General features: G+C 37.2%; 1 protein-coding gene and 4 non-coding genes across 5 annotated transcripts; all 5 read right to left on the reverse strand.

The window, feature by feature from the left end:
• Positions 1–339: 339 nt before the first annotated feature.
• On the reverse strand, positions 340–4,820 carry LOC102705142 (NADH dehydrogenase [ubiquinone] 1 beta subcomplex subunit 7). Its single transcript, XM_006649265.3, has 2 exons — positions 4,322–4,820; positions 340–623 (listed from the first exon to the last, which is right to left on the reverse strand). The coding sequence occupies exon 1, from the start codon at positions 4,687–4,689 to the stop codon at positions 4,351–4,353; it is 339 nt and encodes a 112-aa protein (XP_006649328.1). The 5' UTR covers positions 4,690–4,820; the 3' UTR covers positions 340–623; positions 4,322–4,350.
• Positions 4,821–7,822: 3,002 nt separating this feature from the next.
• LOC121054032 lies at positions 7,823–7,923 on the reverse strand. Its single transcript, XR_005811499.1, has one exon. It is a non-coding gene; the product is annotated as a small nucleolar RNA Z103 (small nucleolar RNA).
• Positions 7,924–7,993: 70 nt separating this feature from the next.
• Positions 7,994–8,091, reverse strand: LOC121054034. The gene has a single exon (XR_005811501.1). It is a non-coding gene; the product is annotated as a small nucleolar RNA Z103 (small nucleolar RNA).
• Positions 8,092–8,178: 87 nt separating this feature from the next.
• Positions 8,179–8,276, reverse strand: LOC121054033. Its single transcript, XR_005811500.1, has one exon. It is a non-coding gene; the product is annotated as a small nucleolar RNA Z103 (small nucleolar RNA).
• A 107-nt stretch (positions 8,277–8,383) lies between these two features.
• LOC121054035 lies at positions 8,384–8,489 on the reverse strand. The gene has a single exon (XR_005811502.1). It is a non-coding gene; the product is annotated as a small nucleolar RNA Z103 (small nucleolar RNA).
• Between the last annotated feature and the right edge of the window lie 5,961 nt (positions 8,490–14,450).

Raw genomic sequence — 14,450 nt, forward strand, 5'->3', positions numbered from 1 at the left:
GTAACCACATAAACTAGGAGGGAGATGTTCATGGTTTTGATTCCCATATGAGTATCATAGTCTCTTCCCTTTTTAGAGTCACCAGTCATCGATGCAAGCGGCACGGATGATTTGTCTGTCCTTTTCAGTTGGTGATCCAAGTAGACAAATAGGTTGGGAGTATAAAGCATATCGTTTGGGCTTCTAAATCCCTATACTATGTACTTTGGCCCTAAGCAAGCAAAAGTAATCAGATCCCATTATCTGATTAAGCAACAGCGATGGCTACAGTTCCTTTGCTACACACAGTAATGACACAGCATAGAAAAGGATGCAGCATATATAGCTTACGCGATGATATGTTACTGGTTGTAGCTGGATTTGTCTACTGAATGACAGTAGGCCTTCATACATGTGCAGAGTCCATACATTGCATTCAAAACTTCAAGGCGTCATTTCAGTCATCGAGTATAAACAGGCAGTTCCTTATTTCATATTGAAACTTTAAGATGGTCGCCAAAGGAGAAAAGGCGAAGAGGAAGAAGACAACAGTTAACTTTATGCTAAATTCAAATAGATGTTTGGTTCATAGAACTAACACCCATGATCCTCGCACAATGTCCTTCGTGCAGTCATAACCAGCCCTGTGCATCCAAAAGGAATCTAATTGGTCAATATAACTGATAAATATGTGCTACATATAAAAGAAAAGAAAAGGTGGAGCTTCCAGACAGTGTCATCAGCGAAGGAACAAAACAGATCAGAAATTGTACCAGAGGAAACAGAATAGAGCAGCATCCCATTTACTGACCCAGGTTAAGGAGAAAACAAAGGATGCACAGAGTAAACACTATGCGAGCCACATGCCAATCTGATAGGGAAGAAATTGCTGTCCCCAAACTAAACCATCTGGCACATCCCAACGGTTATGACATCAAAAGGTTACAGTGATGCATTCAAATGGGGGAGAAACCTCCAAAGAGAACATATCATCAAAGGCATGAGGACTAGTTGCAGACTTGCAGCATCTAAGATGGTATGAAGTTCTATGGCACTCAAAAGTTGTACCAAGAGAGTGAGCAACACCAGCAATACAATGACTGTTACTGCAGAGTATAAAGACCAGCCCAATATGCCAGAAATAAACAGCCTAAAGGTACAGAATGATTTCATCACCTAATGGAAAGTCAAAAAGATTGAAAATGCCAACACGATTAATGTCTGTGTCATGATTTATAACTCTGAAGATAAAGTACTCCATACACAATAAGTGCAGGGAATCAATAGCAGTTACTATTAGCAGAAGAAACAAAGCTCCGCCAGCCAAAGTATACTATCTGTACCTTTCTCATTATTATGTCACATGCTGCAAACAGAGCTATCAAAGAACAGAGTAGATAAAAAGAAATGATTTGCAGTCAACAGTTCCTTAAATATTATCACATTTAATATGTTTTCACGAGGATGAGAAAAGGACGTGATGCTTAGGAGGTGCACATGGAAAAACTGAAGAATGACAAGATAGTTTACATATTTGCAACATTATGTCCAAGCTAGATACCCCTATATCTTGTTATCTTTTGATGGTTGCTTGCGTGAATCAGCCTGGTCAGTCATGTTAAAGGATCTTCCATATCAAAGTGAAGGCAAGTCAATAGACCTATAAATCCAGTACTTACTCCACGAATTGGTATCACTGTTCACCAGTATTTGTTCAATTCCAGAACTGTATTTTGACATCAAAATTGCGTGTACTGGTGAGTAGTGACACTACTTCTGTTTGTATGTTAAAAACACTACTTCTGTTTGCATGTTAAAAACTTCAAACGATGGCCACCTAAACTTTTAGATTGCATAAGCACCAATTTCAACTAAATAAAATCATTTCAGGAGTTTGGTAAGAATTTCTCAATCTCCATTTCTAAGACACTAATACGAAAGCAATCAAATCACGTATACGGAACAACCATCAGCTGTCAAGGCAACACTCAGTAAATGAGAACAAGAACAGGGGAAATCATATGCTAAAGCAAATAAAGCACATAACTGGTTAGATATGATGCATTGAATGAGAGGACTTTATTCTCAAATAAGAGAGGTAAACAACCAGGTCCTGTTCTGTAAAAAAGATACGGATACCCCATCAATATCAACCCAGAGGGGTTAATTTCAAACAAACTTTTACTACCTCCGTCCCATAATTTAAGGGATTTTAGCAATGCAAATGCGCAGCCAAAAATGTCTTATATTTTGGGACAGAGGTAGTAGCTCGTAAGAGAAAGGATAAAGGGAGTGATCTAAGCTACAACAGAAATGGCTCACACTCGACAAACAACAAAGCTTTATGTAGAAGTAGACATGATAATGACTACATGCTGGTCATACAAGCTAAAGTGTGCCAGAATAGATAAGAAAATGTGAAAAGAAAAAGCATGGGAAACATAATTTCTATACAAATTTTCTATTATATTATAAATATGTCTAAAAAAGAAGCCATCACATTCACTGTGGAGACTAGAAATTTTCACATTAATCAGATAAAAAGAAAATTTAAGCTATCGGATTATATTGGGTCAAAATTATAGCAGAGTAGATTGATTGACGTAGTTGTATACAAAATACAACTACATTAAAAAAGAAAAGCTAAGAGTTGTATACCAAATGTCCAAATCTCATTACACTTCTAAAATATGTTGTACCCCTATAACAATCGTATAAATGGAAACAGAAACAAAAGTAAGAATTAAAAAGTAAAAAATAATCAATATATAGAACTACTATACAGCGCTTGACACACCACAACCAAACCAAACTCCGCACCACCCATCAACAGAGCAACCACCCCACCTTGCACGTTGCAGTTAAATTTTAACTTTTTGAATTACTTGCGGGGTGCCCCCGAATAAAGTGAGTTAAGTTTTGACTCCTTTCGATCAAATTTTAAATTACTGAAGCACGAATACAAGCCAGTGAACGTGAGTTAATTTTTAACTCAAGAACACGTTGCACACATATTGATTATTTTTTAACTGACACGCCCACAACCAAGCACACACATCACGTTGTTATACTATGCAGTTAAAGTTTAACTTATCGAACAACATAACACATGCTAGGCATATGAGTTAATTTTTAACTAGTGGGGTTGAATGTGTGATGAAAGTTAACTTTTAACTCCTCAACCAGTAAACGCACACATTCCTTTTATGTTGTCATCAGTTAAATTTTAACTCCACAGTGTATCGTAGTAAACACCCCACGTATATATAAGTTATTTTTTTAACTCAACACTCGCATCTATCAATTATTTTTTAACTCCACTAATTTTTGTTAGGGGTGGTGGTGGTGGGAGGGGGGTGGCTGACGTGGAGGTTGGTTGGTTGATCGCTGTGTGACGCGCTAGGTTGTTTCGTAGCACACAACGTTTCTGTGGCGAGCTGTGTAGCGCCACTGTATATATATATATATATATATACAATTATATTTTTAGCTCCATATAGAAAATATAAAAGTTGTATATCAAATCTAATTTCATCTTTTATCTAGCTCTGTGAAAAATTGAACGGGGAATCCCCTACTTCTAATCAAGTAAGAGCTTCTACTAGTCCTTTATAAATGAAAAGAAAAGAAAAACTACTCTGTTCAGGGACATAGAGAAGTTAAAACGTGAGAGATCACTGGGAGCAACTCTCAGCTTAAACCAGCCAACAACTGAAAAGATCCACTGATATAAGACATGCGATAGAAGGGACTCCAGAATCCAGAGTATTCTAAACAATGGCTTGGTACAGAGGCTCTGAGAAAGGACACAGGCTAAATAGCAGGAGTTCCAAGAAGATTTTCCCAAATCTATATGGCTTTACTGCTAACTTCAGCACAACCAATATCACAAATGGTGACAACTGGAAGTTCATATTGCACAGGTATATCACAATAAGTGTTGGGATCGCAATGATAAGCAAGGTCACAACAAAACTAACCTTAGTACCCCAATTACATTGGTTTACTTATGTAGGATGTCCATTACATGCATGATTCCGCAACGAATTAGTGTTGGCCTTATATAATATCTCTTAATCATCCTCAGCATTCATAACCAACTAGTGAAAACCCTAGCTACCGTTGAAACAATAGTATAAGAAATCCAGTGGCGACCTGAGGCCGTCGTTATATTGGCCGAATTGGACACACAATCTTACTCCTCCTAGGGCCTAAAAGGGCTTCCGCTACTCAGATTCAGGTCGTGTAAATTTTGCGTTCAAATCGTAATCACGAAGTTAATCACAGCAATCAAGCCAAATCGTGAGCTGGAGGAAGCTGGCAAGACGGGGCAAGGGATGACCTGAATAGAGCAGATCGAACCGGAGCGGATCAGGAGAGCTTGGCAGCGGAAGGGATGAGGGGGACGCCGATGGTGGCGCCGCCCTTGGCCTTGGCCTCCTGCGCCTCGCGGATCTTCTGCATCTGGAGCATCCGCTCCATGACGAGCTCGTACTGGCACTTCTCGTAGGCGTGGCGCTCGGGCTCGCACTTCCACGGGAGGTAGTACTCGGCGACGCGGCACTTGTTGAGAGGGATGAGGAGGTGGGCGCACTGGTCGCGGTAGGACAGCGGCAGGCGCGCCTCCGCCATCTCCGCCTGGGTCGCGATCTGCGGCTTCGAGGAGCCCAGCTGCACGCCGGCCGCCGCCGCCGCCGCCGCCGCCTCCATCTGGCACTTCCTCTCTCTCTCTTTCCCCTCTCCGGCGAGGTTGTCGTTGGTTGGTGCGGTCTGTGGATGCGGATGGTTGGATCGGTCGCTTTGGGCTCGGATTCGGGCTCGAGCTGGACTAGTTTCTCGCTTCCCCCAAGTAAATTGGGAGTAGAAAAGGATGAACGTGCACAGCCTGAATTTTTCGATTATGTTTATTTTTTATAGGCTAAAATTTATTTTTTTTATTTTAAATTTAAAGTTGATTTTGAATGTTTTTTTTATCGTAACTTATTTTTATCTTTACTTTTAGATCACTAAAAACACGTATGTAAACGTTTTGTTTATAAATTATTTTTTATTTGTAAATATGTTGTTCGGCTTTTTTTTAAAGAAAATAAAAAACAAAGAGGGCATATAATCCTTATTTTATATGCTCTAAGGAAAGAGTACTATTATTTAACATTTTAGACAATAAAATTGCACTACATCATTCACTAGTTTTATAGCTTAAATGTTATGTCTATATGGCATCAGTAAAAGATATAATAGAAGAGACTTGTGAGATCTGCCGATTTGTTTTAGCATACTGATTTTTGACATATAGTAAAAATGATTGTATTTGTGCACCAATATCTTGGTCAGCAAAGACCTTTTTATGAACTGCATTGTAAACCACAGTTTATAGTGTTATAGGTGACGTGACACCAATGGCATATTGTCATTGATATGCTGTTAATGAAATGTTTTAGTTTGGGAGCTTCTGATATGGAATTCTTTGTAAAAAAAACATTGCCAAAAAGACATAAACATAAATTGAAACCCGCTTGACTAAGCTTGCAATGGGGCTACGGAATACATGTTGTATCCGCTCTACTGTAACCAGTGGTGGCGAAATAGGATCAAACAAAAAAGCTGCAAGGCTGAGAAATTCGGACCATAATCTAATTTTATCTATATCACAGCTTATGGTTAACTGAACCGACCGAAAAAATATATGGCTAGAGCGTAATAACACCTTAGATTGCAATGGGTTACAGTTACATCTCGCACTGAATATAGCGCATGAGGTGCAGATGGTGGCGAAGGAGGAGGATGGAAGCAGCAACTGTGTTGGCATGAATGCGTAAACATACGAGCGGCAATAGATGGCAATAGATCATGTGATCGGTTGGGGACGGCGATGGAGATCCAACTGTGATGGTTGGCGGTGCTTTTTAAGATTTATGGTGGTTTGCATTTTTATCATTCATTTACATCTATTTGATGCTCACACTTCTTGATTATTTTGATCGTTCCTAATGCCAAGACCGATTTTCTTAATCCTGAAATTGCATAGTTTTACTAACTTGGCCTTGAGTTTAAATGACCAAGATTTCATCCATGAGCTAAGACCGAGACTGAATTGCTTGATCACACATGGCTACCACTAACTACAACAAAGTTAGGGCCCAAAAATGCAGGAATCCAAACTTTGGGTGTTAGCTGGCTGTTGGCTTACACGCTTCTGCCATGTGGCAGAAAGCTCATCCGAGCATCGAAGTTAGATATTCATATTAATTTATATGATATTTTTTGTCCCAAAATAATTACTTTTGATTTATCTATTATAAAATCTAGCGAATTAGCTGGAATAGTAGACAACTTAAATCTCATCAAAATGTTGGAAGGTGAAATTCTGTGTGTTAACAGTTTTTTTTTTTGCTTCAGTTGTTTTATCTTTTTTTTTATTTGTGGCCTGGAGCACTCCCATTGTTGCATATAATAAGTCATCGAGTGTACATTACATAAAAATTTTTAAGTGTGACTAATTTCTTTAAAAAAGTGTACCATATTTCTAACACAAATAAATATACTACAAAATAATGTCCAACGGTGGTTTTAATGTAACTAATTTCGTGTTGAAAATATTCCTATATAATTCTTGTAAACTTGGTTAAACTTATTTTAGAATAAACCGAAAATAACTTCCGACATGAAACGGAGCAGCCAATATGTTAGGTAACGTTTTGTATTGCGGTGAGCTTCGCAAGGCTCATTTGGGAGGAGAAACCGATCAACGTGATGCACTGCTAATCTGCTGCATATATTTTTTATGAACGTCGTCTGACCCGAGACCAGCGGCCCAAGAAACGTGGAACATTTTCGGCAGGTTCACAAGGTCAGTGTAAGCTAGTTGGTTGTCGCGGTTTTTCAACGGTTTAAATTTCACATGGTTTTCGATTCAAATATCAAATTGTAAATTTGACGGAAATTCAATCGAAATCAGTTGGAAAAAGGTCGAAAAAACCATAATATCGATAGGGCTCGAAACCCAATTGCCGGTGGATAATGTAAACCCTGATTCCAGATGAGGCCTACGACACAGGGTCTCCAGTTGTGTAGGCCCGTAACACAAATACATAATCCACATAGGCCCAGGTGTCCGATTAGTACAAGAATGTGAAAGAAATCCAACGAGGAAGTAATGTGGTGGGTGAGGTACATTACCTGATTGAAGTAATAATATGAAATCACAGTTTATTGTCTGATATTAGTATTTTTACTAATATATGTTATAACAAATTATGGGCTCCATCGTTTTACCATTACAACCACTTATAAGCAGCCAAAATTTAAATTAACTTGATTTTATAGTTTTTTTAATCCAGATTTCTTTTACACATTTTCGCTTGAGTCACTTTCATTTTGAGTCACTTATACGTATAAAAAATTTTATCTGTAAATTAATTTTCATTTACGAAATCATGTTTTCGCTTATGGCTCCAAAAAGCGAAACCAGCTGAAGGCTCGTCGCAAGGGCTATTCTTTATGCTTATAAATTATTTTAAATTTAAATTTAGAGTTGACTTAAGTTTATAATCAAAGTTAATTTTTCAACTTTCATTAACAAATTATTTTGTTTGCACATAAGCCGTTCCAGAACTTTGAGAAATACAGATCTTAATGTCAAGCGATATTGACAAAACCAGGCCAGCATATACTTTCATATTCAAGAAGAGTTGAGGGATATCTCAATAATTTTATCAGTACATTTTTACGAGGACGGAGAACTCTGACGTGGTACATATTCTCAGAATTATATTGAAGAATTCCGTGCTCCATTGATTCGTACTATCATAACCCTGAAAAAATCGTGTAAAATAAAAAATAAATGGATCAGAGTTCTGGCTTGGAATCCTCTCCGAAGAGGGGTCACTTTTGCGCACAGTGTAATCATAGTCGATCATCTGGGGAAAGGATCATCACTTCCATTAAATCAAAACAGAAAAAAAAACATTGCTAAACGAAAATAGAAGTTAATAGATGTGGCTATGGCTATTGTATGGATCAGATTTCTGGCTTGAATCCTCCGTAGAGGGATTACAAATACGCACAGTATAATCATAGTCGCTCATCTGGGGAAAGGATCCTCACTTCCATTCAGACGAATAGTTCGTCGCGCAAAAATCAAAACAGGCAAAAAAACATTGCAAAACGAAAAAACAAGTTATGAAATGTGGCTATTAGATGGATCAGATTTCTGGCTTGAATCCTCCGTAGAGGGATTACAAATGCGCACAGTATAATCATAGTCGATCAGCTGGGGAAAGGATCCTCACTTCCATCACGCTAAATCAATACGGGGATTTGAAGTCTAAAAAATAGATCTAAGTAAACACCGAGAGAATAAAAAACGACTAAATCAAATCTGGTGCAAATCAAAATGTAGCGGTTTGATCAGAACTACTGGCTTAGAAGCCTTCTCCGAAGAGAAGAGCTTGCAAAATCGCACAGTATAATCATAGTCGATAATTTGGGGAAAGGATCATCACTTCAAAACTGCATCAGATTTGCAACCATTCAAACTGAAAACCAGGCGGTAGCACATGCATCTAGAACGAACAGAGAAACGAACGGAGCAGATCTAGCCTAAATCGAATCGAGAAGAAGCAGACGCGAGAGGCGAAAACCACAGATGCACAAATTACCGGCCGCAGGAGGTGGGTGTGGAAAAGAGGAGGACGCGCCGCTTATATAGGGTTGAGGGGGTCGCGGCGGGGAAACCCTAGCTCGCATCGGATTGTGATAACCGGGCCGACGTGTAACCGGACTGGGCCGATACGAAATGGGTACCTAGTCCTCTTTATTATTTTGGTAGTATATATGTGTGTGCGCGTGCACGCTGAGATGAGTAGCATACGAACGCATAATGCCCTTATCTACCTTGCATCGATTTTGTTTAGACTGATGTTCATCTATCGACATGGGCCGTATCCTGCCACTGGGCTCAAGACAAAAATGGATTAATATACAGGTGCAGCTGGGCGTCCGTCTTGCTCAAAACTAGTGTAAATCAACTCCCTTGGTAGTTCAGACAGCACATAACTTGGACAAGTTTGCGTGTCGACCGAATCGTATGGTCTCTTGCACAATTAATTGCAGGGAAGCCCTTCTGACTGGACTCCACCCAGCCGTGCGAGGATGGACAATTGGATATAGAGGACAGCAGAGAGAATGTCTCACTAGCACTCTGGCAGGTGGTCTTGTCAACCATATTTACAAACAAAACTTAATTGTTGATATTATATATATATATATATATATGTATTTTTAACGATTTAAATGTTAAGATTGAAAAATAATCTTCTGTGAAAAGATTCTAAAATCAACCGAAGCTAAAAATATGAGGGTGACGGTGTACCAGGACTATCGTACAAACCATGACCGTGTAGGGTCCGGATTCTGGTTTTAAAAGTTAATGTACTTTCTAGAACAGATTTTATGGTTGAAGTACGCAAATGGAACTCAGCTGTCACGAGTCCGGCACATAATAACAACAAAGACTCTCCGGTCTATATATGTGATCCTTGTCAATTTTTCGTTCCGCACACAGTATACCGAATACACATATGCGACGTGTTGGACATGTACTCCAGGAATAGACCAAGCAGGCACCTATCTTTTTGGCTTATTTCTTCGATAAGCCAAACAACATCGTGTTTGTAACATAATATTTTCTATATGTGCTATTAGCTATCTAATAACAAATACTTAAAAAATAAATTACAATACAAAATCATAAAATCAACTTTAAATTTAAATTTAAAAAATTAAATTTTAGCTTATAAGTATAAATATAAGTGACAATAACGGTGAAAAGTCTTGCTCCATTGGACCATTGAGCACCCATGTGCAGGCTGCTCGTCCGTACGCGCCTGAAAGTATGAACACCTCGTGCATGACCGTCCGATCGTATGAACAGCGTGGACGCTCCATCCGTCCATGATCCTTCGGTCAAGCGCCATGTCAACAGTTTGTTTTTGTTTGTGTTTTTCTTTTTGGGTGGGAGCATATGACATGTATGGAAACTCTAATCGATGAGCTACGATGAGCAGGAAAAGACAGTCAAAAATTAAAAAAAAACAGTTATGTTCTTTTGGGGGGATTATCTGTTTTGTGGTAAAGGATTAAATTAACTGATATAAAGCTAAAAAACTATTTTAGAAATGTGAGATAATAAATTTTTGTATAGATTTTTTTTTAAAAAAGTTATGTTTAACCGTACGGAATGTGCGAGCAAAAAGGCGAGGAAAAAATATAGTATAACGAACGTAACCAATATACAAGTAAAATTGTTTACATCTATGTTATTAGCAGATCAAAACTCACGGTGAAAATTAGACCAATATGTTTGATTCTTAGTAAAGTCCAGCCATCGTTTTCTCATTGGCCCATAATATATATTCGAAAAATTACTTAAAAAACCCTCAAAGTCAACTCTAAATTAAGTTTTAATTTCAAAATTTTGGTTGCAAGCACACGATTTATATTTTGCAGTATATAGGATAAGATGCCAACTATAAAAAATATTATATCCCTCGTGTGTAAAATGGACACCACAGTATTGAGGGTATTAGTTGGGATTTGGGCACTTCTCACATGCTACCGCATTAATTAAAAAAAATCTATCGATTTAATAGATGAGTGAAATTATATATCATGACCATAGATATACATTTAACATTAAACTACATGTCAGAAACCTATCTATTTTGTATGCCATGAGAATTGAGACTGCAAACTAAACCCAAATTTGTTTTTATTGATGCCAAATTGCAGGCTTATCAAAACTTATAAAAGCTACAACTAAGATTACAAATTAAATTGATTGAGGTACAAATCGATATTTATTACTTCATCTATCCCAATTCATTAGTTTCTTTCGTAATATATTAACGAGTCAAGTCATCAGTCCGGAGTTAACGACAGCTACGGAACAAACATGATATAAACATATATTTAAGTACGAACCTAATAATATTTTGCACAACGCTGTACATGCATGATGCATGGGTGGATAACGAGCCAGCTCGGCTCGGCTCGGTCTGGCTCGTTAAGATAACGAGCTGGCTTAGTTCGGCTCACTATCGTAACGAGTTAAAAACCCAGCTCGGCTCGTTACAAAGCTCGAGCTGGCTCGTTAGGCTCGCGAGTCATGCATGGAAATATAATTTAAATAATTTTTAATACATTATATAAGCAAATTTTCAGTTCAAACATGCAAATCATATGAAATTGTATCTAAATATTAAAATTTGAACTAACAAATCACATGGTGAACCTATAAAGTATTGAACACATGCTTTCCGGGATGAAATCAATGAATGCCGACGAATCGCGTATCTTTGATCTAGCTTGTTAGGCTCGCGAGCAGCTCACGAGTCAGCTCGAGCTGGCTCGTTATCTCTAACGAGCTAAAATGCTAGCTCGACTCGTTAGAAAAATGAAACGAGCCGAGTTTATCACGAGTCGAGCGAGCTAACGAGTCACAAACTTTCTGTCCACCCCCTACATGCATCTCATTAGTTTAACGATTAGTAAAGCATTGCAAATGTTTTCTTTTCAAAATTACGGATGTTTGTTTTAGGACAGATGGAGTAATTATGAATTTCAAAATTATAAAATTATAGCATCTATACTATTTTAAATATCTATAGTGGTGGTAGCAGTGAATATGCCACCCTATTGCTCTCCAGAGTTCTTTTACAAAATAGCCCATGATATTTCCTAATATTATGAAATAGTGGTTCAAAGAGTAATATGAGCATAGTTGATAAAAAAATCGCTATAATATTTTGTAATATAATTCCATAGCAAAGCATATGGGTATTTTGCTAGTATCATTCAATATTTTTAAATATTAATAATAAACATATGGTCTAATGAGCTTTAAACTATATTCAACCAATCAGCTCTATACAAATACTATAACTGTCTCGATGCGCGCGCGTATGTATGTATGTATGTATGTATGTATGTATGTATGTATGTATGTATGTATGTATGTATGTATGTATGTATGTATGTATGTATGTATGTATGTATGCGCGCGTGCACTTGTAGGCCCTATTCAGATTGCAGGATAGGAAAATCGTAGGAATATGAAAGGAATTGAGGTGAAAAACAGAGGATTAGAAAATATAAGAATATAGAAGATATGTTGTTCGGATGTACAAAGGAAAGACACAGGAAAAGCAAATGAAATTAAACCTGAGCTTGGAGTGGATGGATTTTTTCCTATGGTTTTTTCATGGAATTGACAGCATAGAAATTTTTCCTATGATTTTCCTATGATTGGTTTTTCAATCCGAATGATAGGAAAAGGAAAAATCTCATGAACAGTATTCCTTAAAAAAACTATAAAATTCTTACAAACCGAATAAGGCCGTAAATAAGGCCGTAAAGGATCAATACCGTAGGGCGCTTGTTGAGTCGCGTCACGCTTTGAGATATAGACCCATGGGAGAATATACACCAACAAGAATTTTTATATATAGATATATAGTTTATTAAATACTTATAGGCTTCTAGCTCATACTCCTAGATCCAAACATACAAATAAATTAACGCCTAACGGAGCCCACCTGGCTTTCGTTTTATAATATAAAATGTTCGACTTTTTTTATATCGTTTGACTATTTGTCTTATTTAAAATTTAGTACAAATATAAAAAATGACAAGTCGTGCTTAATGTTTTTTTTAATAAAGTAAGTCACAAACCAAATAAATTATATTTTTATAATTTTTTGAATAAGACAACGATCAAATATTACGTGTAAAAAACTTAAACATCTTATGTTATAAAACGGAGGAAGTAATATATAGTGTTTACGATTATTCATCTACTAATTACGCTTTTAGTACTTGACGCGAGATAGCAAGGCAAGCAGAATGAAAGACTGTGAGCAGCAGTCTTAGTCGTTGAATAATCGTGCTTAATTTGCCCCACAAACTGAGCATATTTTTTTAACCCAGGAGTGACGAGACTCTCGACAAGTCCACTCTACCAATGTGCTTTCTACGCTGACGACCTATCACACTCGATCAGAGTTCAACTTGAACTATGTGTTAGGTTAACTGCGCTGATCAATTTGCATATTGTACAAGCCACATGCAAAAGCCGGCACACGCAGAGATGAGATGGCAATTAATAGACATTGACGAAAATTGACCTGCCTATTCTTCCTAATCGGCACAACAATATGATACTGAGCCAGTTGTAACCCTAAGCTTGATTCAGAGGACAAAGAGAGCTTCGAGCTAATCAGCAGGCACCGTGAAGAACTTTTGTGATCGACTCACATTATCAGCATCGATCGCAGAGAGAATCTCCTCGGATTGATACTTAACCACTGAGGTGCTTTTTTTTCTTTTGCTTATTCGGTGAATAAGCGAAATAGTATATTGTAAACAAAAAATTATTTATAAATAAAATTTCTATATACATATTTTCAGTAGTCTAAAAGCTAATGATAGAAAAATAAATTACGATAAAAATATCTCAAAATCGACTCTAAATCTAAGATTTAAAATTCTAATTTTAAACATACATACATAAATATAAGCGAAAATATAAAAGTGCACTGAACATATAACTTTCCCGGAAATGGGAAAAGAGAGGCGAAAGAAAACGCCCGAGTCACAAGTCAAGAAGCCAGCCACAGGTGGCCACCAATGCAAGCACACCGGTAGCCGCTGCGGGGGCGCGAAATACGCCTGCAACTGCATGTGATTTACCGGAAAATAGCCGAGGAATTGCAGCTGCATCACTAGCGGCAATGGTCCTACCGAAGGGCCCGTTCGAAAGTAGGGTTTGGCTAGGGCTAATCACTCCTTTACTGTAAGCTCATAATTTATAAAGTGCTCGATGGTATATTTTTTATTAAAAATTCATAAAAAACAAATAAATTCAATAATTGAGTGTTATGATAGCTCATAGCAGGGTTACTTAATTATTTGTGCGTTGAGACCCCGTTTATTTTCCAAAATCTTTTCCTAAAAGCATCAAATAGAATCTTTGGACACCTAAATGAAATTAATATTGATAAAAATTAAAACTAATTACATAATTACGGGGAAATCGATGAATCTTTTGAGTCTAATTAATATATGATTAGTCGTACGTGCTACAGTAACCAACATATGCTAATAACGGATTAATTAGACTCAAAAGATTCGTCTCATGATTTTCAGGTGGAATCTAAAATTTGTTTTGCAATTAGACTGCGTTTAACATTTTAAATGTGTGATCGTACGCGTCGATGTGATCCTCTCAAAAAAAATTTTGGGAACTAAATGGGGCATGAGCCTATATGTACTATGTGGTACGTGGTCAATAGAATCATTGTGTTGAGTCTAATACGCTTTCAACCTTTTTATATTTATAGAAGTTTTTTATATAAAAATCAAATAAATATATTGTAATACTTTATAAATTATGTATAGTGACCTATCCCAAT

This window comes from Oryza brachyantha, chromosome 3, assembly GCF_000231095.2.
Source record: "Oryza brachyantha chromosome 3, ObraRS2, whole genome shotgun sequence".
Classification (NCBI taxonomy): Eukaryota; Viridiplantae; Streptophyta; class Magnoliopsida; order Poales; family Poaceae; genus Oryza; species Oryza brachyantha.

Bases quoted from the DNA above. Each gene is read 5' to 3' on its own strand.
- LOC102705142 (XM_006649265.3), bottom strand. From the start codon at position 4,689: ATGGAGGCGGCGGCGGCGGCGGCGGCGGCCGGCGTGCAGCTGGGCTCC.